The sequence below is a fragment of the Magnolia sinica genome, chromosome 14 (assembly GCF_029962835.1).
Source record: "Magnolia sinica isolate HGM2019 chromosome 14, MsV1, whole genome shotgun sequence".
NCBI lineage: Eukaryota > Viridiplantae > Streptophyta > Magnoliopsida > Magnoliales > Magnoliaceae > Magnolia > Magnolia sinica.
The window spans coordinates 12,613,423-12,641,029 of NC_080586.1; the positions used below are offsets into that span (position 1 = coordinate 12,613,423).

The 27,607-nt window shown below is 39.6% G+C and overlaps 1 protein-coding gene across 2 annotated transcripts in view; it reads right to left on the reverse strand.

Moving 5' to 3' along the window:
• LOC131224781 (probable acyl-CoA dehydrogenase IBR3) overlaps nt 1-25,374 on the reverse strand; it is a 41,238-nt gene extending 15,864 nt beyond the window's left edge. The window contains exons 1-9 of one of the 2 annotated variants that reach the window (XM_058220147.1): nt 25,199-25,374; nt 24,963-25,103; nt 6,532-6,672; nt 5,959-6,090; nt 3,822-4,010; nt 1,379-1,456; nt 1,088-1,207; nt 851-949; nt 605-722 (exon numbers count right to left, since the gene is read on the reverse strand). In XM_058220147.1, the coding sequence (XP_058076130.1) occupies nt 605-722; nt 851-949; nt 1,088-1,207; nt 1,379-1,456; nt 3,822-4,010; nt 5,959-6,090; nt 6,532-6,672; nt 24,963-25,103; nt 25,199-25,333 (1,153 nt within the window). In that variant the 5' untranslated portion in view covers nt 25,334-25,374. The remainder of the gene's footprint in view (nt 1-604; nt 723-850; nt 950-1,087; nt 1,208-1,378; nt 1,457-3,821; nt 4,011-5,958; nt 6,091-6,531; nt 6,673-24,962; nt 25,104-25,198) is intronic. The other variant, XM_058220146.1, reaches the window with a different exon arrangement.
• Between the last annotated feature and the right edge of the window lie 2,233 nt (nt 25,375-27,607).

Below are 27,607 nucleotides of genomic sequence, written 5' to 3' on the forward strand. Positions count from 1 at the left end.
CACAGGAAGAGATGGTGTCATTTTCCATTTTGAGCTTTCGACACAATTTCTTCTTCAGAATGATATCAGCAACTTCATTATTCACATATCCAATTTCTTTCAAAGCTCAGCAAAAAACATCTCAAACAAACAAACAAAAATGATGATCTCTTAAAAAATATTTATTGAAGTCACCGTTTCAATGTACCAAATGGAGGCAGGACAGGAAGTACAGATGTTCGATTGACAAGTGCCCATGTTCCATTTCGAAAATTTTCTTCTTCAGAATGATGTCAGGGACGTCATTATTCACATATCCAATTTGTTTCAAAGCTCAACAGAAACATCTCAAACAAACAAATATATAAATAAATATATATATATATATCCTCCGAAAAATATTTATTAAAATCACCGTCATCAATGTACCAAAAGGAGGCTGGAAGGAAGTACAGATGTTCGATTGATAAATGCCCATGTTCCATTTCGACACAATTTCTTCTTCAGAAAGATGTCAGGGACTTCATTATTCACATATGTAATTCTTTCAAAGCTCAACAAAACCATCTATTTTTTTTTATAATATTTAAAAATTATTTATTAAAATTCACCATCATTAACGTACTGAATGGAGGCTGGTCAGGAAGTACAGATGTTCGATTGATAAATGCCCATGCTGAGTCTATCAAGACATTAGCCATCTTCCCTGTGTGCTGGGAACCTTTACCCCCTGAAGCATTGCCCTGAATTTTGGTGCAATAGAAATTAATGTCTAGACTGCTTATAGTAGTAATCTTATACAAATATTTAAAAAAGGGGGGGCATGCACAAACTCTCCATTTCCTCACATGAACACCAATGAATGACATACCATAGTCCATCTGTCATACACCCCTGCAAAAATAGATGCCCCACGAAAAATGGAAAAAGCAACATAGAACTTCCAATCTGCTACAGGCCATGGCTTTTCCTACATTTCAATGGTTCCACAAAAAGACAAGTCACTATAGATGTTTAGCAGACCATTAACAAAAACAATAATTGTAAAGGAGCTTATCAAAAGGATAAGGAATAAACATCCAATCAGACCCATCAAAATAATGCTTACCGCAGCAGAGCAGTAGTCCGCCAGGTATTCTGCTAGTGAAGGGATCCCTTCAGGAATGCCACTAAATTCCAATCCGTCAGATGCTTGAGCATCAACTAACTTCACATCCACAATGTACGGCTGCCAGCAAATGAAACAGCGATCAACTTTGATCCATTACTTCTTGATCGTTAGCTCTAGTAGCAAGTAGATAAAATAACAAAATGGATTGAGTTCCATTTCAAGCACTGAAATGTGATTTCAGAAGAACAGAAGCAAACAGGCAGCTAATATTGAAAGGTTAAACAGTACCATGCAGCTGTATGCAACATCACACATTTGGTTTCCAAGAGTTGACAACTCCCAATCAAGAATACCAATCACTCGATCCTGCAACAAGAAAGAGTAGCATTTTAGTTTTTGACATTCACAACTCCACATCACTAGTATCTGTTTTGACATGTATTATTTTTGTGATGCATTTCCTTCTTTCCTTTTCTTTTCTTTTATTTGGTAGGTAAACTGGGTTCCAACCCTAGACCTCAATGTTGTAGAGTTCCTTCCAGTGAACAACTCGCTCAAACCATTGTGCATTTTATATAGTACAAGTCATTTGAAGGGGAGCTATTTTCTTCTGCAACTTTTACATCATCCAGAATAATCAGACTTCATGCGGTTCATTCTCACACTCCCAAGAATTTAAAAGCACCATTTGAAAGATAGTGCGTCCCACCAAGCAACTGGTGTGATTAAACATATGCAGCATTCCAGTCATCACCGATATTATTGATAATATCTATATTGCCAGGCTGGCGACACAGATACCACTGGAAATGCCGATTTTTCGCTAATGTATCAATACCATGTCGAATTGTAAAAAAATCACCACTCGCTTTATAGAATCTCCCTTACATCGATTGTATCAATGATATTATCGGTAATACATCTCGGGAAGGGGGAAAAGTGCATAAATATTGTGAAAATCAGAAAAAAAAACTCAGAAAATAGGATTTATTTATTATTATTATTATTATTTATTGGTATTTGGTTGGGGAGTGAATTTTGACCACTTCTCTTCATTTTTTGTGAATTCCTTCATTTTGGGGAAAAGTTTAGGAAGGGGGAAAACATGCGTAAATACTACGAAATTTATTTTTATTTTTTTTAAAAAAGGAAACTTTTTTTATGAAATTTTTTTTGGGGCTGTTGTTTTGTTTGTGGAGCCACCTCGGCACCTTTTTAAATGAAAGTTCCTGTCAAATAATAATTTTAAATAGGTTTATTTTATTTTAGTTTTTTTTTAAAAAAATTCTTTTGAGGATCTAGTTGGGTGGATTTCGTCCTCCTATTCAATTTCGTGAATCAAATTCTCCATTACGGGGAAAATCACGAAGGGAAAACATGCATAAATACTGTGAAATAAAAAGAAATGTAAATTTATTTTGAGTGGATTTTGACTGCTCTTCAATTTTTGGAATTTTTTTTTAATTATTTAAAATTTCAAAAATGCAAGAGAGAGAGAGAGAGAGAGAGAGAGAGAGAGAGAGAGAGAGAGAACTGTCTTAAAAAAATGACACTCTTTCAAAAAAATTAAAAAAAAAAACTTATTAATTTTTCTATTCATGGATGAACATTGATGAGTAATGAGTTGCATTTTTAATAAAAAGTTATTTCGGAATTTTAAAAATTATAAAAATAAATACATCTGTTTACTTTGCAATAATATTTAAGTTATTTCATAATTATGTATGCATGTGGATGGATGTATGATATATGTATGTATGGATTGGTGCACTAATGGATGGATGAGGATGTGTTATCGATGGATGGATGGATGGATGTATAATGCATGTATGGAAGTATCATGCATGAATGAATTGATAGGTGTTTATGAATGCATGCAAGTATATATGTATGTGTGCATGGATGGATGGATGATGGATGACGTATGTATATATTTATGGATAATTTTTTGTTACTATTGCACTGGTTTTTTTTTTTTTAAAAAAAAAAAAAAATATGACAGCACATGGTTTAAGCCCCTTTTAAATAGAAATTATGTATGATTCTTTTTTGCATTTTTATTCCTAAATATGTAAACACGTGTCTTTTAGCATCTCCTGAAGTTTCACTAAAAAATTCCACTTTTCTCCCCATGCTTACCCAATGTTTCCCTTGGTCAGCGATACATTTCCAGGTATCGGCAATATCAATACATGTTTCTGTATCCCCAGTTGACAATACATGTAACTATACCAATACTAAGAACAATGAACATAAGGTCTTTTCTTTTTTTTCTTTTTTTCTTTTTTGCTTTTTGTGAAGAGGCAAAATAGATGGAAGCATGGAGAGGTTGATCATGAACTTCTGAAATGCAGAAAAACTTCTCTCATTTAAACCCTGAAACTTATAAGCTAGTCTATTTTATAAAATAATGGATCATTTTGACCTTACACATTTAAGAAAATATCATCATCATCATAGCCATGTCCCAGATATTCGGGGTCGGATTTACAAATCCTGTTTCCAATTATTTGGCAAAAGATCAACCCTCCTCAAAGTGGGCTGGGAACTGGCAGGTGGATTTGAGAAAATATAAACATATGAAAAATAAAAAGGATGGGCACATCTTAATGTTGGAAAAAAAAAAAAAAAAGAACAAGAAAAAAATATTCTTTTGGATGATTAAACTAATTATTTACTGATGAGCTACATGCAGTTGCAATGGTTAAAAACGATATCTGAAGTACCATACCTCAAAGGGATGGAAAACAAGATTATCAAGCCGATAGTCACCATGAACAAGACCAGTTCCAGAAAGCCCTGGAGAATCTCCAAGAGGAACATGTTGCCTTAGCCAGTCAGCCAAATCTAGCATCCTTGGATTCCGCTCAGGCTTACCCTCACCAGTTGATGCTAGATATTGTTTTGCCCACCTCTCTACCTAACAGAGACAAGATTCACTATCAGTTTCTTTTAAAAAGCTTTGCCATCAGCAAATGTCCTCCATTCCTCATTCATAGGCATAAAATTCACCAATTCTCAAAGAATAGGACCTGATGAGTGTCAGGAAGAAAGAAACAATCAGTTTGTCTCAGCAGAAAAGATGACATGAGTAATATAAAGAACAGAATGCATCCGGACAGCTATGATACCAAGATACTTTAAAAAATGGTCTCCTTAATTGAGCTGTATCCTGGTACCATCACCAGCTGGAGACTCCTGATTGAACTGTTCGTCTCCAATGGACTGGGGGATATAGCTGTAATAGAAGAGTTGATACTAGTCCTCAAACCTTTGACCTTTGACCTTTGGCCTTTGCAGTCAACAATGCATGATGGCACCGCTAAGACAAAGTGAGAGGCAGTGTTCGAATCATCTCTGATAGTATCGAAATTATCTTTATCTCCAGCTCAGTGATACCGATAACACTGGTAGCGATACCGATAACGCTGGTAGTATCAGAAATTCCAGGTTTTAGCAATGTATCACCAACCTATCAATATCACTAATGTAATCGTCAATATTTTCAACTACGTAAATTCTAGGCGTCGCTTGTATTGCCAATGCATCAATATCGCCAATAATTTTTACTATGTAAATTCTAGGCAATACTTGTATCATAAGTGTATCGACAATATTTCAATAATATCGCCAACGTATTGATATCATAAAATAATAATAATAATAATAATAATTCATGGGCACATGGTTGTATGTAGTGTTCAATTTGTCATTGATAATATTGATAATATCTCGATATTATCGATATCGCAACATGCGAGATATTGAGACAACAATCTTTCATTTCCTTTCCAATTGTTGATGGTTTCTTGGTGAAATATCATGTGTTGTTGATATTTTGCAATATCGATAGATGTTTGGATGGAAAGTTGGATGGTTAAATAAGCCGGAGGGGATGGTTAGACTGATTTCTTACAACAGCACATGCTTTTAAGGCCCTATTAAATGGAAACTTGTTATGTATGCATTCTTTTTGTAATTTTTTTATTTATAAATATGCTAATATGTACATTTTAACATCTCCTGAAGTTTCGCTGAAAATTCCACTGTTTTTCCTATGTTTCCCCGCATTTTCGGTTATCGGCGATATTATCGGCAATATCGATATTGTTTCCATATCCCTAGCCAGCGAAACTTGTAGCGATACCAATACTTCGAACATTGGTGAGAGGTTGGTAAACCTCAATGAATTCTGAACTATTATTAAGTTCAATAAATGAACTCCCAGAACTGATTATCATAAACTGAAAATCTTCTAGAAATATCTATCAAAATTTGTGTGCCCCTTGATAATAATCAAACTATCATCATGTCAAAACTAAACAAATTTCTAGAGAGGGAAATAAATACTGATCTAACATGACAGCTGATCACCACACAAACAAAAGCATGTGACAGATAAAAGGACACATGCACAAGATAACATTTACGCTGACATAAAATGCTGATCTGTTAGTGATAGATGGCTGTACACAAGATATGCACAAGGTACTGGGCATGCTGAGTTATAGAGAACAGAAGATTCAAGTACATAAACACAGGTGAAGAGAGTTACACGCTAAGAGAAATATAATTCTGTTCATATCAATCAAACTATCATGTTATGTTGTATACTATTCCCATCAGAAACTTGTTAGTTATAAAGAATACCAAATATTATTATCAATTATGGCATTATTGACTAAAAGGGAATACTAGAGAAAAAGAAGAAAAGGAAAAGAAACATTAAAATATAACATAGGTTACTCAATGGGGTGTTGATTACCCACAACTAATGAAAGCTATCAACTCCATCCTTAGCCAAATTATGCACCAGCAGGCAATTTAATAAGAGCTTAACCCTGAAGGAACTGAGAAAATTTACTCACCTGCCTCTTGCAGTAGTTGCCGCGCCTCCCAAATTTCCCTAACCCAATTGAGTCCACATCAACGCTATGTAAAGACGCTAATGTTTTGGCAGTTGCATAATATATAGACTTCCTTTGGTTAGGATTCATTCCCTGCTCACGTAAACATGACAGGTACTGCTAAGATTAGGATGACACAAATTGAAGAAATGTGCAATCAGAATAATCGCATCTGCTATAAGCTAAAAGGATAACCACATCATCATCATAGCCTTCTCCCAGCTATTTGGGGCCAACTTTCACGAATGATTGGCAGAAATTCAGCAACTGGCTGGCTGCCTGATAATAGGATCCCTATTGATACCTTAAAACTATTGATGATGAAATCAAAGCTAAACCAAACATTAGGAAAATATGATCCCTATCACAACTTACTTAAAATTAAACTTTTCTCCTATCAGAGCAACATAACATTACCGCACGAGTGAAAGTACAAGCAACGTACATGATGCCCTTTTACAGTGAAAAATGATAACTAAGAAGCTCCTCAGCTTAAAGATCGCTACACCAAACTAGTCAAGTGAGACATCTTACTGGCAGCTCGGGATCTAAAAATATCCGTCCGTCCAAATACTCCATGATGTAAAATGCAGTTCCAATCACATTGACGTCGGTACACAGGCAAAAAACCTTAGGAACAGGAACCTGCGTATGAACGCCCAAGGCCTTGAGAACCTGTGATATCAAAATGTTCAAAACTCTTAGAAAAAAATGGCAGCTTCCAAGCTCAGTTTGACAAACAAAACAGGCTAAAAGGTAACTGAGAGAACAAAAATTCGATTACTGATGTGCATGCAGATTAAAAAATCATTTAGTAATTTACAGGCGAATACTGATCTTGTGAAGACATGCAAGATGCATTTGAATGCACAAGTGAACTGAATTGTGAACAATCAGTTTAATCAAGAGGATATGAAAAGAGTTTCAACACGAGGTCACAGGTTCGAGCATCCCTTATGGTGCGAGTGTGTGGGGCGTGAGTGCTTGTGTGTGTTTGAAAATTAAAAAAATAATAATAATTTTAAATTAAAAAAAAAAAAAAAAGAAAAAGAAAAAAAAGAGAGAGGATATGACAAGATTTAATGAGCCCTCATATTGCGATTACATTTCTTTAAAGTACAACTAGGAAGTAACACAATTTCAATTTGGAGCCCAGATCCTCATTATGGATGCTAAGGAAGGAAATTGCAATCTGATTATTGTTGTCATCAAGGAAATTTGGCCAGCCCAAGATAGTGCGACTGAAAATCCAGCAGCATATTCTTTTGGAATTTGCGAGAAGTTCGGCCAGTCTAAGGTGCTCTTGCTCGGGTGGTAGACTCTCGGGAGTTTCAACACCCGGTCAAGGGTTCGAGTATCCATAGGTGGTGAAAGCCCACTACGTCGTGAGTGTGTGGGGGTGTGTTATAAAAAATAAAAATAAATAAATAAATAAAAAGTTCGGCTAGCCGAAGTGTTAGTTGGCTAGCCCAAGCTTTGCCTAGGCCAACCAAAGGTTACGCAGTTTGTGCGCGGACTGCATAAATTTGAGACGGTTTCTGGACTATTCCAAGTCGGTGCGAAAGTAAGATTTCCTAATTTATAAATAGGAGTTCCTAGGGCCATTCTAAAATAGGTTAAGGCTTTCTAAAGGTATTCTAAGAGTTTCTAGAAGGGGTTCTAGGGTTTCAAAGGGTGTAGCAAGGGTGAGATTCGAGGTTGTTCGAATCGGTAAGTCCTTTCTCTTTGTAATTTATGCTTTCATAGTGGATTTTTGCCCCTTTGTGCCGTGGTTTTTTCTCGAAAGGGTTTTCCACGTTAAATCTTTGTGTTCTCTTGTGTTTGCTTGGTGCTATTAGATTGCTATCCTAGATCCATATCTGTGTGATTCCGCAGTGTAAATCCCAACAAGTGGTATCAAAGCAATCGTTGGGGCACAGATCTGAATCTAAGGGATAAGCAATAATGGTAAGCACTAGGTATGATATTGAGAAGTACTCAGGGAAAAATAACTTTTAGTTATGGAAGATCAAGATGATCAGTTCCTTAATCAAGCAAGGCGAAGATAGTGCTCTTGAGGAGTGAAAGTCTACTATGACTGATGATGATTGGAATACTTTTGATAAGAAAGCCCTATCCTCGATCCGTTTATGTCTCACAGATAAGGTTCTCTATAATGTCATGAGGGAGAAAACTGCAGCTAAGTTATGGGCGAAGTTAGAGGATGTCTACGCGAAAAAATCTTCTGAAAATCGCCTACACTTAAAGCGTCAGTGATATAACTTCAAAATAACAGAGGGTAGAGATTTGGAGGCTCACATCAGCAACTTTAATAAATTGGTTTGCAAATTGTTGGATATGGAAGAAGTGATGAAAGATGAAGAATAAGCATGTATGTTGTTGAATTCTCTTCCGGTGTTATATAAGTCATTTAAGGACACAATGTGCACCACAAATAAAACCCTGAGTGTCGATACCGTTATCTTAGCCCTTCAAGGAAAGACCATGAGAAAGCTTAACGACGACATGGGGACATCTTCTGATGCACTGTTTATGAGGGACAAAAATTCTTAACAAGGTACAAGATCTTCAAGTTCTAAATCCAAATCCAAGGGCAAGGGCAAAGGTAAGATAAAGTGCTGAAACTGTGGGATGAAAGGACATGTGAAGAAGGATTGTACAAATCCTAAATCTAAGAGAGAAGAATCTGAGGCTTCGTACAGGGAGGCCAACGCTGCCACGTCAGATGAATCGAGTGGATGTGATGGTGATGTTTTGTCTGTGTCTACGATCAGATATTTTTACGATGATCATAAGGACGAGTGGATGCTAGACACAGGGGCTTCTTTTCACATGACTCCTCATCGGAGTTGGTTCACTAGTTACAGAGAGTGCGATGGTAGACAGGTGTTTATGGGCAATGACATTGCCTGTAATGTTGTAATTGTTGATACGGTGCGCATCAAGATGTTTGATGGGACAGAGTGTACCCTGACTGATGTAAGGCACATTCCTGATTTGAAGAAGAATCTGATTTCTCTTGGTGTACTTGTGGCAATAGGCTACAAGTTCACAGGTATTAATGGTGCTTTTAAAGTATCTAAGGGGGTACGGGAAATCATGAAAGCGCAATGACTTGGTAATTGTTACAGGTTGATTGGGAGCACTTCAAAAGGTGGAGCTGCAGTGGCTGTAGTGGATTCCACCTCTGCACGTGTGGCATGCTGGGCATGGCCACATGAGCGGGCAGGGCATGAAGGTTGTGATGCGCAGACAGAGATACGGAGCAGGTGAAGCAATCACCTGTGAGAAAAATCATATAGCATGATCGCAAGATATCGGTGAGGTACATGGACAACTCCAATATCGCATATGCTCTCGCTGCAGATGAGGGGGATCTGTCTTCTATTCAGATGGCTCTAGGTGAGTCTGGTGCTGAGAAGTAGAAGGTGACTATGGACGATGTGATGGATTCGTTGTACCAGATCGACACATGGGAGTTGGTGGAGCTTCCAGTGGGCTAGATAGTGGTTGAATGCAGGTGAATCTTCAGGAGGATACAACATAAATACAGAACGAGGTTGGTAGTGAAGGGTTATGCTTGGAGAAAAGGGATTTGCTTCTCAGAGATATTCGTGCCGATGGTATAACAAGTGTCTATTAGATCCGTGATTGGCATTGGTTAGCCAATGCGATCTCGAGCTGGAAAGGATGGATATGGAGTCTGCACTTCTATATGGGAAATTGGAAAAACAGATTTACATGAAGCAACCAGAGCGGTTCGAAGTCAAAGGAGCTGAGAAAAAGAGTTTGCAGGAGGTCATGGTACGACTTGTCGCCGAGACAGTGGTATAAAATTTGATTCCTTCATGGTGAGTCAGGAATTGTATGTTGATGACATGTACATCGCCAATCATGACATGTCTGAAATCAATATACTAAAGACTTGGTTAAGTGGGACATTCAAGATGAAGGATCGGGGGGCTGCAAAGAAGGTTCTTGGCGATGATATTTATAGAGACTGGAAGAGAAGCAGGTTTTGGTAATCACATGTAGAATACCTTGTGTAGGTATTGATCAAGTATGTGATGGACCAGGCAAAGCCGGTGAGCGTTCCATATGCGTCTCTCCTCAAATATTCCTCAGGACATGTCCCAAAACAGATGAGGAAAAGCAGGATATGTCTCATGAGCCTTATTCGAATGCAGTTGGCAATGCATGCCATGGTCTGTATTAGACTAGTTATTTCATAGGCTATTGGTGTTGTGAGCAAATACCCCAGCAAGCAATATTGGGTGACAGTGAGATGGTAAGAAGACTACGTCTTATCTTTTGAAGAAGACAGGAACAAAGTTGGAAGGGTATGTGGATTCAGATTACGCAGGCAGTGTGGATTCCAGGAAGTCGACTTCAGATTACTCGTTTGTACTAGCAGGTGAAGCAATTAGTTGGATGTCCATGTTATTTGATAGGTGCAAGAGGAAGGAGGCGTAACATTGGAGAAGATTCACACCAGCGTGAATCCGGAAGATATGATCATCAAGGTCGTTCCAACAGAGAAGTTCAAGTTCTGTGCGACTTCTCTAAGCTTGGCGATGATGTAAAAGGAAGACGAAGTGTGCATCAGAAGCATTGATAGAGTTATGATGCAAGACATAGATAAGAGAATGGGTTAAGAAGCTACACGTTTGAAGATTGAAAACATAGTGGAGGTTGTTGTTGATAGATGTCTTAAATCTGTCAAAAAAGCTTAATGTCATCAAGGAAATTCGGCCAGCCCAAGATAGTTCGACTAAAAATCCATCAGCATATTCTTTTGAAATTTGCGGGAAGTTTGGCCAGCCTACGGTCAAGTTCGGCTAGCCGAAGTGTCGGTCGGCTAGCCCAAGCTCTGCTTAGGCCAGCTGAAAGTTACACAGTTTGTGCGCGGATTGCTTAAATTTGAAGCAGTTTCCGGATTATTTCAAGTCGGTGCAAAAGTAAGATTTCCTTATCTATAAATAGGAGTTCCTAGGGCCATTCTAAAACAGGTTAAGGCTTTCTAAAGGTATTCTAAGGGTTTCTAGAAGGGGTTCTAGGGTTTCAAAGGGTGTAGCAAGGGTGAGATTCGAGGTTGTTCGAATTGGGTAAGTCCTTTCTCTTTGTAATTTATGCTTTCATAGTGGATTTCTGTCGCTTTGTGCCGTGGTTTTTTCCCGAAAGGGTTTTCCACGTTAAATCTTTGTGTTCTCTTGTGTTTGCTTGTTGCTATTGGATTGTTATCCTAAATCCATATCTGTGTGATTCCGCAGTGCAAATCCCAACAATTATTTCCACATTATGAGAGCTAGTAATCACAATTCATTTTGATAGTGCATCCAAACATACCCTCAATTACACTTCTGACTGCAAAACTATTTTTCACCTATTGAACGAAAAATGTTGAAAAAATATTTTGATCACGTGATACCAAGTTTAGGGCCCATGAACAAAAATCAAGTTTTTGAGTATTGGTATCAGCTTCCAGGCTGATACATACAGCCTTTGTAATGGCTGGACTTCTTCCTTGGTCAGAAAAAAATCGCCAAAAGAAGAAAAAAAATCAATTAAAAGAAAGGGAGTAGACCAAATATGTAGTTATTTTTGGTTTTTGACATGTATTTGATGGTGTAACGGGCCATTCGTTGGTAAGATGTTGTTTGTCAGGCTACCTGTTTAAAGTAGAGTACCAACCAGTCGACTGACACTAAAATTCTAATTTGTAATGTTCTAACATCAATACATAGTAATTCCAGAAATGAATCATGATGACACAAACCACAATAACAACTCACAAGCATAATATATGATAAACAGATAAATTAAACGGCCCAAACTTTGTGAAATCTGTGGGTTTCATCCCATTAATGCTAATGATATATCTAATTTACATGAAACAAATTCCCTGAAGAAATCATAAGAAAAATAAAAAACTGGACAAGAAGTGCCAGCCTGATTTGGGTACTTGAATGAATGAAAAAGTGCCCAAAATTTGTGGAATCCTTGGGTTTCATCCCACTGGTGCATATCTCTATTTTATATGCACCATTTCCCTCAAGAAGCTTTAAGAAAGAATTAAAAATTTTGGATGAAAAGTGACAGCCAGAAAATGACCTAAAATTTGTTAAATCCGTGTGATTCACCCCACAATTTCTTTTTTTTATGCTAGATCAACAATTTCTCTCAACAAATTAGAGGGGAAAAAAAATCTGATGAATGGTAACATAGGTTACGATTCATCTCCCTAAGAGCCTTGATTTGTGAAAATCAAGTAAATAGGTCCCAATCGAACACAAATCAAGCATGATTTGGTTGATTGGGCCCAATTACATTTGAATTTAACAAAAAAAAAAAAGGAAAATGATTTTAAAAAATCTAAGGAAAAATGTGGTGGTTTAACGAATTTTCAATTTTCCCCAAAACGGGGTGAAAATGCTTCAAGCCTTCAATTCACAATCAAATCCTCACTTTCAAGATCTAAATAGGCAGCAAGGTGGTTGAATCTAACACCCAACAACTCACTTTTTATTTTTTATTTTTTTGTGTTGAGAAAAGAGGTGATAAGTGGAAAAGATGAGAAGAAATGGGGTCTTATCATGCTATTTATGAACAGTAATGGTGGCCATGATGGAAAGCCTCATGGTTGTTATGTCAGGGATGTAAAGGCCGTTATGGCCCTGTAATGGTTGAAATTCTTTTGAAGAAAAAAAGATTTTTTATTATTTATTATTATTATTATTTTTAAAAAAAAAAAAAAAAAAGGTATCGGCCCATAACTTCCATATGGCTGTTAGAGGCCAATTACAGACCATCTTTTTTTTTTCTTTTTTTTTCAAATTGGGTGTTACGGCCCTGTATCCTGTAACAGTTGCCACCATTACCATTATGCAACAGCTGTTGCAGTCAAACGTAACCGTTTTTTAATAGCATAGGTATTATAAGCATAATGTTGACACATTGTTACGCACTGAGCATAAAGATATCGATACACCAGATACAGGCTGTTACGGCCCTTTTTTTAACACCCACCGGTTCAACCCCCATAACATGTAATGGGAGTGACCTATATGGTTAGGTAACAGTGGATACAGCTGTAACATAATTGATTTTCCAAACCTTGCCAAAAATTGAGACGCAAACAGGGGAAGATATTTTCCAGTGTTCTCTGATTGGCCCTGTACAGTGTATCCCACAGAAAATAAATCCACATGGCCATTGCCCTTTCACTTGCTTCAGAGTAGGCCCCACTGCACAGGATCAATCAGCACCCAATCAGGACTCTTTTGATTGGGTGTTGTTGCCTGCAGAGTGATCCATCTGATGGAGGGCTGGTCATCTCATGCTTGGGGCAATCCCACTCGTTGGATGTGGAAGATGGTGGGCCCCACAACTTTGTGGTCCTTTGGGAGAAGCATACAAAGAGAAGCTCAAATTGGATTGATGTTGAAATACATATTCAGAGTCGCTGTCAGTTGGGCCAAGGTACATGTCAGTTTCAGGGGTATATCCGATACCATCCCAACACAAATTGGGAGGACGTGATTAACTTGCAGAATAGTGTTGCTACGAATTGGATCAGATGGAAACCTCCCCCAGGTGGTTTCTTCAAAACAAAATATCGACTGGAATGGTTTGATGTTAGTTTCATTTTCTAGCCCAATCGGAAGATGGGATTCCAATAACACAGCGGCTGTGACCTTACTTCAAGCAGTAAAAAAAAAAAAAAAAGTGAGTGCATTGAATTTAGTCCCAGCAATAGTATAGAGAGACTCCAAAAATGCGAACATGTGGAACAAGTCTGGAAACTGGCCGTGGAGAGAGTAGTAGACCTGGTGGACGAGATGGATTTGCAGAAACAAAATATCAAGTTTGCCCATGTCAAGAGAGAAGCTAATGAGATAGTGGATGAGGGGGTCAAATTAGGTGCTTATCAAGATGCATCCTAATTATTATTTTTTTGAAAGATAACGGTTCTATTTTAGATGAGAAAGGATTACAAAAGCAGGGAGAGTCAGCCCGCTGAGGTAGCAGGAGGACTACTTGCCTGAAAAAGAAAAATTACACCCCTTAAGAAAAACACCATTAGAGGCCCATTCTACTATCAGATAAATCACCCTCTTAAGAAGGGACTCCGCCGAGTTAGAGGTATCCCTGAAGCACCTCCCATTCCTTTCTTCCCATTCGGACCACCAGACAGCTAGAAGAGCCATTCTCCAAATCTCTTTTCTGTTGTTGCCTACTTCAGCACCTTGCCAGGCATTGAGCGGCCGATCAATAGATTCTGGAAAGGACCAATACAAGCCAAAAGGGACAGAATTGCTGACCAGATATGATTGACGAGCGGGCAATGAATGAACAGGTGGTCTACAGATTCTTCGTTTGCCGTACAGCACAGGCAGACATTTGAGATTGGCATACCCCTTTTTCTCAAGTTGTCAACTGTCAGGACCTTCTTCATACCAATCCGAAGGCCGCAATCTTTGGAGGAACTTTAGTTTTCCACAATCACTCTTTTAAGTTCTCAAAGTTGGTGGAGGATTCGCTGCCAATAGAAGAGTATAAGGACGTTACCGAAAACGTGTTGGATTTGTCTAGTTTCCATACTAGGGTGTCCTCGCTATTCTGATCTGGCTGGCAAATATTTACGCGGCTAAGGAGAGCCAAATATTCTTCAATCTCCCAGTCCTGGAGGTCTCTTCTGCACATAAGATTCCAAATGATTTCATCCCCCTCAACTGAATAACAGTCCGCAACTTTGATGGATCGCTAAGGACATGCATCCTAATTATTGACAGGAAATCAGAGTAAAGGTCCCTACTGACCAATGGCTGCCTGCTTGGCTAGTTTTATTGGTGTGTCATGTGTTTCTACTATCGAATCCAGTGATTTGTGTTTTATTGTTCAGGACTAGAGCTTTGCTCCTTTGGACTTTTTTGTTTTATTTTTTTTTTTTTCATTTTTATCAATAATATATCAAAATGTGTCCATCGATTTTATTTTTTTTCTTACACATAACTCCCTTCATGATTCCCATATAGACACTTTGAAAACAATACATTCACAGAAAAAATGCTAAATCACATACAAATCTCAAAGAGGATCAATGGAGATATATAGCATATAAGCATGGTGCCTGGACTGTTCAAAGTTCAACTGGTGGCCCAGCAACACGGATGGGCCACGCTAAAAATCAAACCTTTAAATTATCATTACCATTCAATTAGAGTTCTAAGGAGGAAAGGATGGTTCCAAAGCTCGCATTCAATGGGAAGCTATGATTGCCCAATACTCATGAGCTTTGTACCAATGTTTTAAAACTGGACAGGGGGTCAACTTGTTTTAAATTTAGTCTGGTCCAAACTGGTCAAACTACCAGTCAGACCTGGTCGACCAATGATGCCATGTCAATTGAGCTAGACTCCTACATCATGTTTGCACCATTTACAAAATATTAGTGATTTTACAACAACACACATGGCATAGTTGTAGAGCAATTCGGACCATCCGAATTGTTATGCACAACCCAAAAAAATTCACGAAGAAGATATCAACCAACTGATTCTTCTCTTTGAATTTGAACAACTGACTATTTTATTTTTAACCATGCATTTGAAGCCATTAATTGGATGGTTAGCATTTTTTTACCAGTGTGATTTAGAAATACGCTCAATCTACAATGGGGCCTATGAGTTGGATAGTATGGTTAGCAGTACATTAATGCCACATGTGAGGAGATGAGTCACTGCCATTTCTAAAATGGTGCCAGACAAACATACGAGTCTAGCCAATTTATGGTATCTCACGCAAGGTCCCTTCTTCTACATTCACTGTAGATGATACAGAAGAGCCAGAAAAATGGGAGTATCAGTCAGGACTGTTCATCTATCTGGACATTGCATATGTTAAATGATTAAATATACATGCAAATCAAGTGATCTATCCCCCTTGAAAAGTCGCCTTCAAAGCAATGGTAGTGAAAAAACTGTTAAAAATGGTCAATATTAAATGACTTACAGAGAAGAAAAGTGACTTCCTGATCTTTAGATTGGTGCGATAATCGAAATATGGACCATCCATGATGAGTCTGATGCAGACATCAGTGGTGCACCCTTTAGAGTGTACCAAAGGAAGAGGCATCACCGACAGAGTACCGGAGCGGAGGAGTTGATGTGGATGGACGTTGGGTTCATCGAACCCATTTTCTAACGCGTTATGAGTGCAAGAGCAGCATAACCACAACCTGACTATAGATCTACGAGACGGATTTCACACCCTATCACACGGGTGTTTTAGTTTTAGGAGTTTTTGTTCTATTTTCTTGTTTCATGGGCTTTATTGCATTTTCTTTATTTTTTCATCTTTTTGTTATTTTTATTGCTTTCAGGGGTTTTAGTGCACTTTTTACTTTTTCCATAGTTTATATATACATTGTGAGAAACCTTATTTTCATTATTATTGAATGAATAGAAATTCGTATCTTTCTTCCTCTTTATTCAAGAGATTAGCGTTTCAGGATTGGCCCTTGGGTGTTGAGGATTTTACCCCAATTTCAGGTTTCCTTCTTTATAGATCTTCGGGGTGCAGGAAGAGGTAAAAATCATCCTCCTTTTCTTTTGACGACAAAAGGACCTGTACTTTCTTCATCTCGAACATTTCATTCTTCACCCCTTTCGTTTCTCTTTGGATACCCCATTTCTAGTTTGAACGGAAAAGAGGGATGATTAGTCAGTATAATCAGATCCAAACTTGATCGTGGATTGACTTATGCTAGATCTGGGATATCCTCATATCCCTAAGTCCTTCATTTTTACTATTTATGTGATTTTATGCTAAGGGGCACGATCTTGACAGAATGACCTCATCTTTGTGTTGAGATTTACCTAATCCCTTTGATTGGAAAGGGATAATTAATTGGTGTATTTATTTGAACATTCTTTAACCTGATTATACATGCATCTAGGGTTAGGTCATCACATGTCCCTACATCAAATTTGGTATTAGAAAAGGTTTAGCGTAGGTCAGTCTATTGTCAATCTGTCTTTGTAGTGAAAATTTTCTGTAGAAACCCTTTACCCAAAATTTTAAAAATCGTTTAGGTTTCAGGCGCTCCGCCCCGAACCTCGGGCAGGGGCGTGCCGCCCCGTGCACCCTTGGCGAGTTAACCATGCAGCTCGACCCGCGTGACTGGCTCTGCAAAGGGGACATATTTTATTGAGTTTAGTTAGCCCATTTTCCTAGGTTTTGTTGAGTCCCCATATAGATCTAGGCTATATAGGGTAGTTTTATTGCATTGGTTTCATCATTTTTATCCTTTCTCGCACATAGATATAGGACCATTCACTTGTCATTCCTGGTGTATGCCTACGCTCACTGGTCGTGGATTCGGTCTCCATTACACCATGGACTCCGATCAATTTGCCAAGGTTATGGAGGGCCTAACTAAGAGAATGGATCAACAATTTCGAACCTTGAGGGATGGTATCGCACAGTAGTTTGTGCATCAGGATGGTAAGTTCACGCGTCTAAAGGAGAGAGTTGTTCGTCCAGAGGCTGGAATTCCGACCGCCATTGTAGGTGGAGCCCAGGCGACCCCCAACACCGGGATTGTCGATCAATCCCAAGTTATGGGCCCTGATCCGCCTAGAGATGGTTTAGGGAAATGTGGAGCGTCGCCGTGAGCGATATAGAGAGGGGTCAGTTCTCTTTTGGATTGAGATGAAAGAGTCGTTGTGAGAGAAGTATGTTTCCCCTTCTTATAGGGAGAGGCTGTTGGATTAATGACACATTTTGCACCAAGGATCTATGACGGTAACAGAATACATCACCAAGTTCGATGAATATATGATGAGGTGCAATGTAAATGAGAACCCTGTTATGATTCTCTCCCGTTTCCGTATAGGCTTCAGGACTGAGCTTCAGCGGGAGCTCACGCTTCACGTGGTCACCAATTTGAAACATGCTTACCAGGTGGTGCAGGAACTGGAGCACTGTGTGCACAAATCCAATGTGAGGGGGATTGATTTTCGACCTACTATGCCTAGAGTAGCTCCGCAGGGTGCGAGACCCCAGGTCGGAATTCAACCCAGAGCTTAACTTGGTATTCAGACAGTCAATGGAAATCGAAGTAATAATATGACCGGACCAAGTACTAGGCCCATGATGCCAAGGCAGTGCTACCGCTGTGGTGGCATGCGTCACATCACTGCCAAGTGTTCAAATAAGTGTGGACGTATTGTCTTTGTTTCCGAACACCCCCACAGAAGAAGAAGTGGCAGATAAAGTTGATGGTGACCAGAATGATGAGGAGATCATTATCCCCTCCCTTAACCCGGTTAGTGATGCAGAGGACGATACCGTGGAGACTATCCCACTTGCAGTGGTGAGGTGTGCCTTAACCCAGATGAAGGAAAGAGAAGATTGGCGCAGAACCACCATTTCCACACTTACACCACGTGCGGAGAAAAGAGTTGCAAAGTGATCATAGACAGTGGGAGCTGTGAGAATATAGCTTCCCCAGTTACTTTGAGTCGCATGGGGTTGAAGCCAGTCCCTCACCCCAACCCATACAGAGTTTCTTAGGTGAATGCAACATCCCTCCCTGTGACCCAGCGATGCCTTGTTCCGATTGAGTTTGGACCATACAAGGATAAGTTGTAGTGTGATGTGGTCACGATGGACGTTGGTCATATCATCTTGGGAAGGCCATGGCTATATGACAAAGATGTCACAATATTCGGGAGTACGAATAATTGTGTATTTAAGCATGAAGGAAATAAGCTTGTCTTGAGCCCGCTCCTTCCCAAATCGTCAACAAGAGCGAAAGATGTTGCGTCCCTAGGCAGTCCTAAGAGTCAAAGGGCGCCTTAGTCGAAGTCTCTCCACATCATAGATGTTAAGGAGTTTAAGAGAGAGACCAAGGCGGGGACTATGGTGTACAGCCTACTGGCTAGGAAAAGTACACCTGAGGTTGCTATAGGGATAACCCAGGAGGCTTGTCCAGTTCTACAGGAGTTTCGGGATGTCTTCCTTGAGGACCTTCCAGACGAGCTTCCATCGATGCGAGACATTCAGCATATGATAGATCTCATCCCAGTGGCAACCCTACCAAACCTCCCTCACTACAAAATAAACCCCACCGAGCATGATGAGTTGAAGAGGCAAGTGGATGAATTGCTTTAAAAGGGATTCATTCGTGAGAGTCTGAGCCCGTGCGCCGTGCCCGCGCTTCTTATGCCCAAGAAAGATGGCACATGAGGCATGTACGTGGATAGTAGAGCCATAAACAACATCACCGTCAAGTATCGGTTTCCCATCCCGAGGCTTGATGACATGCTTGACATAATGGCCACCTCTACTATCTTTTCAAAAATTGACCTCAAGAGTACTTATCACCAAATTCGTGTTCTCCTGAGAGATGAATGGAAAACTGCCTTCAAGACGAAGGACGGGTTGTACGAGTGGCTAGTTATACCCTTTGGGTTAACCAATGCCCCAAGTACGTTTATGAGGGTGATGACCCAGGGGCTTCGACCCTTTATGGGCAAGTTTTTAGTTGTGTACTTCGATGATATCCTCATTTATAGTACGTCCCCTAGCCAGCACATTGAACACTTGAGGCAGGTCTGTAACACCTTACGCACAAAAAAGCTCTATGCGAACCTCAAGAAGTGTTCCTTCTTGACCTCCCATGTTATCTTCCTAGGGTTCGTGGTATTGTCAGAGGGTATGTCTGCAGACCTTGAGAAAGTCAAGACCATTGTCAATTGGCCTGAGCCGCGTATTATACACGACGTGCGAAGCTTTCACGGCTTAGCTGTGTTCTATCGGCGGTTCATTCGTAGATTTAGCTCAATTATGGCTCCCATCACAGATTGCATACGAAAAGGGGGGTTTCAATGGACTAAAGCCGCGGCACGGGCTTTTTCAGAAATTAAGAAGAAGATAACGGAACTGTCAGTCATGCGTCTACTTGACTATACCAAAGCATTTGAGGTAGTATGTGATGCGTCAGGAATTGCCATAGGCGGAGTGTTAAGCCAAGAGGAACATCCTGTGGCCTTTTTCAGTGAGAAGCTGAACGAGGCTAAACAACGCTACTCCACTTATGACAAGGAGTTCTATGCGGTTGTGCAATCATTGTGCCATTGTCGGCATTATTTATTACCGCAAGAATTCGTCTTGTTCTGTGATCATGAAGCCTTGAAATATTTGAGCTCTCAAAAGAAGTTGAGCCATAGGCATGCCAAGTGGGCACAATTTTTTCAAGAGTACACGTTTGTACTTAAGCACAAGGCCGGAAAAGAGAATAAGGTTGCTGACGTGCTTAGCCGTCGAATCATGACGTTGTAGTCTATGAGTATTGAAGTTACAGGCTTTGAGCAACTCAAGGGTGAGTACTCAAACTGTCTTGATTTTGGAATCATTAATGCATCATTGTCTAGTGACCCGCCCTCGAGGAGTGTCGATTTCGTCCTTACAGATGGATATCTTTTTAGAGGGGACAAGATCTGTATCTCATGCACATTCCTCCGTGATTTTCTAGTTTGGGAGCTGCATGCTGGAGGGATGGCAGGTCACTTTAGTCGAGATAAAACAGTTGCCCTTGTGTCTGATCATTTCTATTGGCTTAATCTCTAGCGAGATGTGGCTAAAATTGTAGGGCAGTGTCGAACATGTTAACTGGCGAAGCAAAAGAAGCAAATTATAGGTTTATATACTCATTTGACAGCTCCACATGCCCCATGGCAAGATGTCAGTATGGACTTCGTGCTTGGGCTTCCCAAGACTATTCATAAGCATGACTCCATACTCGTGGTTGTTGATCGATTTTCTAATATGGCCCATTTCCTACCCTGTTATAAGACCTCAGATGCCTCCCACGTTACTAAGTTATTCTTTCAAGAGGTTATGCGACTCCATGGAGTACCTAGATCCATCGTATTTGACAGAGATACTAGGTCCACTAGTTATTTTTGGAAAACTCTCTGGCATCTTTTGGGTACAAGGCTCCAGTTTTCTTCAGCATCTCATCCCCAGTCAGATGGTCAAACAGAGGTAGTGAACTGTAGCCTAGGGAATTTGTTAAGTTGTCGGGAATTTGTTAAGTTGTCTGGTCAGAGACTACCACAGGACCTGGGATATTGTTCTTCCCACAGCAGAGTTCACGTATAATTCTTCGGTGAACAGGTCCACAGGAATGAGCCCGTTTGAAATTATTTCAGGTCTTAGACTCCGAGCCCCCATAGATTTGATCCCCATGGCTACCCTACAATCTCCTTTAGAGTTAGGAGAGTTATTCGCCCAGCATATACATGCATTGCATAGTGAGATCAAAAGGAAGATTAATTTAAGTAATGAACATTATAAACTTTCTGCTAACACCCATAAGAGATTTAGAGAATTTCAACTTGGAGATGACGTCATGGTTCGTATTAGGTCTGATCGATTTCTACCTAGATCCGTGAAGAAGCTTCATGCCCGTAGCATAGGCCCACATAAAATTGTAAAAAGGTTGGGGTCTAATGCTTACATTGTTGATATCCTTGCTACCATGGGCATCGGTTCCACATTTAATATAGAAGATCTAGTTCCCTTTCACGAGCCATTACCTCTATCAACCGGTTCCCTTGTTTCTTCCCAGACCCCTCCTATATATGGACCTTGGCCACAGCCTGATTTTCCTGTACCCATCTTACCTTCTCTTCCACCTGCACCAAGAAGAGACTAGATAGAGGAAAATTTGGACTCCGAGGCGGTTTCCACTCGCTCCAGGGGTTTCTAGAAATTCCTAGTCAAATAGAGGAACAGGCCCATTACAGATAACTCTTGGATCACAGAGGCAGAGCTGCAGCGCATCGACTCCAATTTGCTCGAGAGATATAGGAGTTCACTTTCACTAGTGGCAAATTCTTCCAACCCGGGGAGAATTGATGCGGACATCAATGGTGCACCCTTTAGAGTGTACCAGAGTAGGAGGTGTCGTCGACAGAATACCGGAGCGAATGAGTTGATGTGGATGGACGTTGGGTCCATCGGACCCATTTTCTAACGCGCTATAAGTGCAAGAGCGACATGACTGCACCCTGACCATAGATCCATGAGTCGGATTTCACACCCTACCACGTGGGTGTTTTAGTTTTAGGCATTTTTGTTCTTTTTTTTTTGTTTCAAGAGCTTTATTGTACTTTCTTTATTTTTGCATCGTTTTTGTTATTTTTCTTGTTTTCAGGAGCTTTAGTGCACTTTTTACTTTTTCCATGGCTTATATATACGTTGTAAGAAACCCTGTTTTCATTATTATTGAATGAATAAATTTTGTATCTTTCTTCCTCTTTATTGAAGATATTAAGGTTTCAGGATTGGCCCTTGGGTGTTGAGGATTCTACCTCAATTTCAGGTTTCCTTCTTTCTAGATCTTCGAGGTGTAGGAAAAGGTAAGAATCATCCTCCTTTTCTTTTGACGATAAAAGGACCTGCACTTTCTTCATCTCGTACCCTTTATTCTTCATCCCTTTCGTTCCTCTCTGGATACCTGATTTCTAGTTTGAATGGAAAAGAGGGATGATTAGTCAGTATAATCAGATCCAAACTTGATCGTGGATTGACTTATGCTAAATCTGGGATATCCTCATATCCCTAAGTCCTCCATTTTTACTATTTATGTGATTTTATGCTAAAGGGCACGATCTTGACAGAATGACCCCATCTTTGTGTTGAGATTTACCTAATCCATTTGATTGGAAACAGTTAGTTAATTGGTGTATTTATTTGAACATTCTTTAACCTGATTATACATGCATCTAGGGTTAGGTCATCACATGTGCCTGCATCAGAGTCCCCTTAGATGGACTATCCCAATTGAAGTGTTGTCTGTAACAGCCCTAAATTTCGGTACACTCTAAAATCATAATTAATGGTTATAAATTTAATTTTTTGAATGCGAAAAAATAAGTCACTTGGTTGGTAGAAACACTATTAGTTGAGAGAGAAAACGAGGGATTGACTCATGCTGCCGAAGGATGTATCTGGAAAGGGCTTTCTCTTTAAAAGCATTTGGGATAGAACTCTCTCTTGTAGAAAACCCAAAAGAGAGAAAACCCTAGAGAGAGAGAGAGAGAGAGAGTTTTGGGAGTTTAGATATAGTAGGTCCCTAATTTTTGTTTTTTAATTTTTTTATTATATTACTTTTATTTTTACCCGATCTATGCGATGGATGGTGTGGATAGACCACATGGTCATTGCATTGGTCCATAGAGAAATCTTAGGAAGAGATTACTTGGAATCCAGGTTTGGGTTGCAGTCATTTCTTGTAGAAATCGGTATGGTCTTATTTAAGGGCCTTAAATTTGATTTATACGGAACATTTAATCCTGAGGGCCAAACGATACAATGTTCCTAATTTCTAGATCAATCTGACCATAGGTTGGATTCCATCAATCAAATCTAACTGTAGATATTATTTTACACCTTCAATTTTAAGATGATGATTGAAAGGATCGGATTTGATCCTCACCATGCATGCATAATCTGAGACAGATTTAACTTAATATTTAGAAAGTGTGGGTGGATCTAACCATTTGATGGGCCATCGTACATAACATGCTTAGATCTAAAAGTTAAGATCATGGATGGTTTGGATCTAAACAATCTATGGACCCATCCCTAATACGGGATTTTAGGAGTCAATGTATGGTTCAGATTTTTCCCCTATGATCAATGGATCATTTAAAACAAGAAAAATAAGGAAACACAAAGTTGTGAGATTCAGATCGTCCAGACTATGTCCAGCGGTGTCTGATCGATCGATTGAAGGTGGCCCAAAAGTATCCAACAACCAAAGTCTGAAATCCGAATAGATATCGACCGATCGACAGGGTAGTTCGATCGATCGAAGGGGATAAAAAGTGTACAGAGAGTTGAGTTGAAAATTCAAATTAATCTCTATCGATCGAAGTGGATTTCGATTGAACCTCAATCGATCGATGACAACGTCGATCGACCTTGATTAACCGACAGTTCGCTGGAAATTTTTATTTAAATTGGAAATTTGATATTTCAATTATAACATATGAAATGATCATAATCCTTAATTATCTTGAGACATTGGAATGGTCAGAGCACTTTAGTAAATCAAGTAGACCTCACATGGAAAGATAACTATCTACATATATTGTGGGTGAGATCTTAAGAGATTTCAAATCTTACGGTTGGATTCTCTGTGTGTGCGGCCTTGAGTTAGGATTTGATCTACCCAAGGTGAATTGATCGTAAAGGTCTAGATAAATGTAAACAATGAACTAATTGAGCTATGTAATTAGATAGTTGTCAATTGATGGAAAATGGGGTGACATCTCAAAATTCACATAACCAAGATTGAGGTGAGTGATCCCAACATGTTTCCTCTCTAAGTGTGGATGGTGGATGTTAATGAGAATCTAGATTAGAGATGGTACTATGCCTCTAATCAAACCAGAGGACTCACTGATTTAAGTACACTCCGTGTGCGAGTCATGTGCCGTAACTCAGGTCTAAGGGTGCACACTCTATATCCGCATTTTGGGGCATGACACTGTTCGTTCATTTCAATACTCAATTCATTTTTAAAAACATATACAACTCTGCAGTGACAAACACCAAGGCTGCATTTGGATACGCAAGCGAGTTGCATTGTGAGTATTCTTCTCCTTAGTCAAGAGGACATTGTGAAGAGAAAATCAACTATCCAAACGTCTCCCGTTCATAACGAGAAAGCAGCCCTTAAATTGCAGTTACATTCCGTCCAGCTCGGACCTGAAAATACCCAAATAGCAATTTGGAGCTCAGAAAGCTAACGAAGTAGCAATTCAGCCACTTTCACTTCCTCATACTAACAATTGCAATCCAATCGAATAATGCATCCAAACGCACCCTTATAGCACATAAATTGCAATCCCAACACTACATAGAAATTGCATCAAAATCCACTCCACCTGAAATTCCCTTTCGACGGCGTGCGCGGATTCTAACAACTTCCCGGAAGGCTTCTTCCTCAAGACGTAGCGGCTGACGGACGCGCCTTCGGAATCACCGACTTCGATTAGAAACGTTGGATTCGATTGCCCATGCCCGAACTGAATATATTATTATTTTTACATTATAAAAGAAGAGATATCTGGAATTACAAAACAAAAAAAAAGAAGGGAGGATTGAACTGAAGGAATCTGACCTGAGAGACTGTGAATTTGGAAGGAGAGGAAGGGAATCCTTCGACGTTTGCTCGTGCATAGCGGATCAGAGACCCCTCATCGAATTGGCGTGAGGGTTGTACGGATGACAGAAGATCGGATGTACGGATCGCCATGGAGAGAGAGAGAGAGAGAGAGAAGGTCCAACTGGTTATACGATATCTTCGGACGGCAAATATATTTGGGGAGTTGTGTGAGGGGACGCGGATTGGGGACTACCCCAGCCTGTCCCGAGCACGGTACAGGGCCCACCGTGATGTATGGGTTTATCCACACTGTCCATCATTTTTATATAATTCCGAAATTACGCAGATCCAACTCTCCAGTGGACAACACTTCAAGAAGCACTTGTGATCATGACACCCAAAGTTGAAACCTTTTTGGGGCCCACCGTGATATTTATTTGCCATCCAACCTGTTTATCAGGTCACGAAGACTTAGATGGAGGAAAACACAAATTTCAACTTAATCCAAAACTTCTGTGTACCCTGGGAAGTTTTCAAACGGTAGGAGTTTAATCCCCACTGCTTTTGTTTTCTCTTGTGTGGTGCAGATGAGCTTTGTATCATCCTCAAAATTTGTCTCATTCCTTCAAAATACATCAAAAAATGGATGGACGGTGTGGATATAATAAATACATCATGATGGGCCCACAAAACTTTGCCACGTAAGCACCTCCTATTGCCGTACCTCGCAGCTATTTTGGAGTACAGAGATTTGGCAGCTCAGCTCTAGGATTAATATTACGATGTGAATTCTTCTAGCCACGTCAACAAGCCAAACAGTACCTAACTCATATTAAACTGATTCGTAGACCATTGGATTCTTTCATTCTTAACCGTTTAATCAAATCTCCACCAATCTAATGGTTAGATAATCAAATAACCTTAGTTTTTGGTTCATGATATATCTAAAGGGACTCATGATTTGGACAGTTAAATATGCCACCAATGCAATTTTTAATAAATTTGGTAGTGCCTGCGTACCCTGCCAGATTGTTACACTTCTTCTCATGTACTTTATGAGGCACGGCACATGTTTGTACCATACACGTGTAGGAATATGCGTCTGATGATCCGGACCCGGCATCTCGTAGCCTCCGCCGTTGATATGCACATTAACCAAAGTTTCTTTGATAATATCATAGCCATCTAATAATTAACATTTCTCCCTCAATGTGAGCCGTTGATACATTTTGTCGTTAAGTGTAAAATTTTGCACTACCGATTCAACGGTTACGATCTTTTAACTGTGTCAATTTTTTGGACTATGGCCCAGGGCATGAGGAAGGAGCGGTTTAGATCTTGTACACGTATTCTAAGATGGCACCAACCTCGCAGAACCTCAAAGGCACGGGATACTTTCGTACGGTCCAAAGCGGATAAACTCAAGTGGATGTCTGGGGAGAGCGGCTTAGGTGCGCCACCGGCCTCACCCAAGATGGTACGGCCCTTACCATGAGCCCACCTTGATATATATATTTTATATCCATACCGGTTATCTGCTTTTATAAATCATTTTACAGCATGGAGTCAAACGTAAAGAAGATCTAAATCTCCGGTGGATAATACTATAGAAAACAGTGGTGATTGAATGCGCTACCATTAAAAAAGGCAAACGTAAGATTTCTTAAATTTTTTAATTACCATCCAATCCGTTGATAAAGTCACGTGAACCAGGACAAGGAATAAAAGGAATAAGAGCTTGATCCAAAACTTTTATAGCTTATTAATGGTTAATCATTACTGCATTTTGTGGTCCACCTTAAAATTGGATTTGCTTAATTTTTGGGCCACGTAGTAAAATAATCCTGAAAAAAAAAAAGAAAAAGATAGACGGCATGGATATAAAATAAATACATCAAGGTGGGCCCCATAGTAATGGTGCACCATCTTGGGTGACGCCCGGACCGTACCTAATTCGCTACCGGATCTTCGCCTCGAGAAGTGCGAAGCGGATTGCCTGGGTGTCCTATCCGATAGAGATGGACGCGGATAGCGTCTTACACGGAAGCGGATTGGCTGGTGTAACTCACACTAGATATATAGCTGCACTATTTACGTCAGTAGGTTCCGTGGGTGTGATCATGAGGTATATATTATATCCAAACCGTCCATACATTTGGCGACCTCATATTAAGGCTTGAGACAAAAAATAAGATAGATCTAACTATCAAGTGGACCACACTGCAAAAAGCAGTGGGGATTGAACGCTTACCATTGAAGCTCTTTTTAGGATCATAAAAGTTTTGGATCAACATAAAATTTGTTTTTCCTCTTCATTCAGGTCTTTGTGACCTTAAAAACAGATTGGATGGAAAATAAACATTATGGTGGGCCCTACGAATTGTTTAATGGTGAAAATCATTGTATGTGTTTCTATTTGTAGTG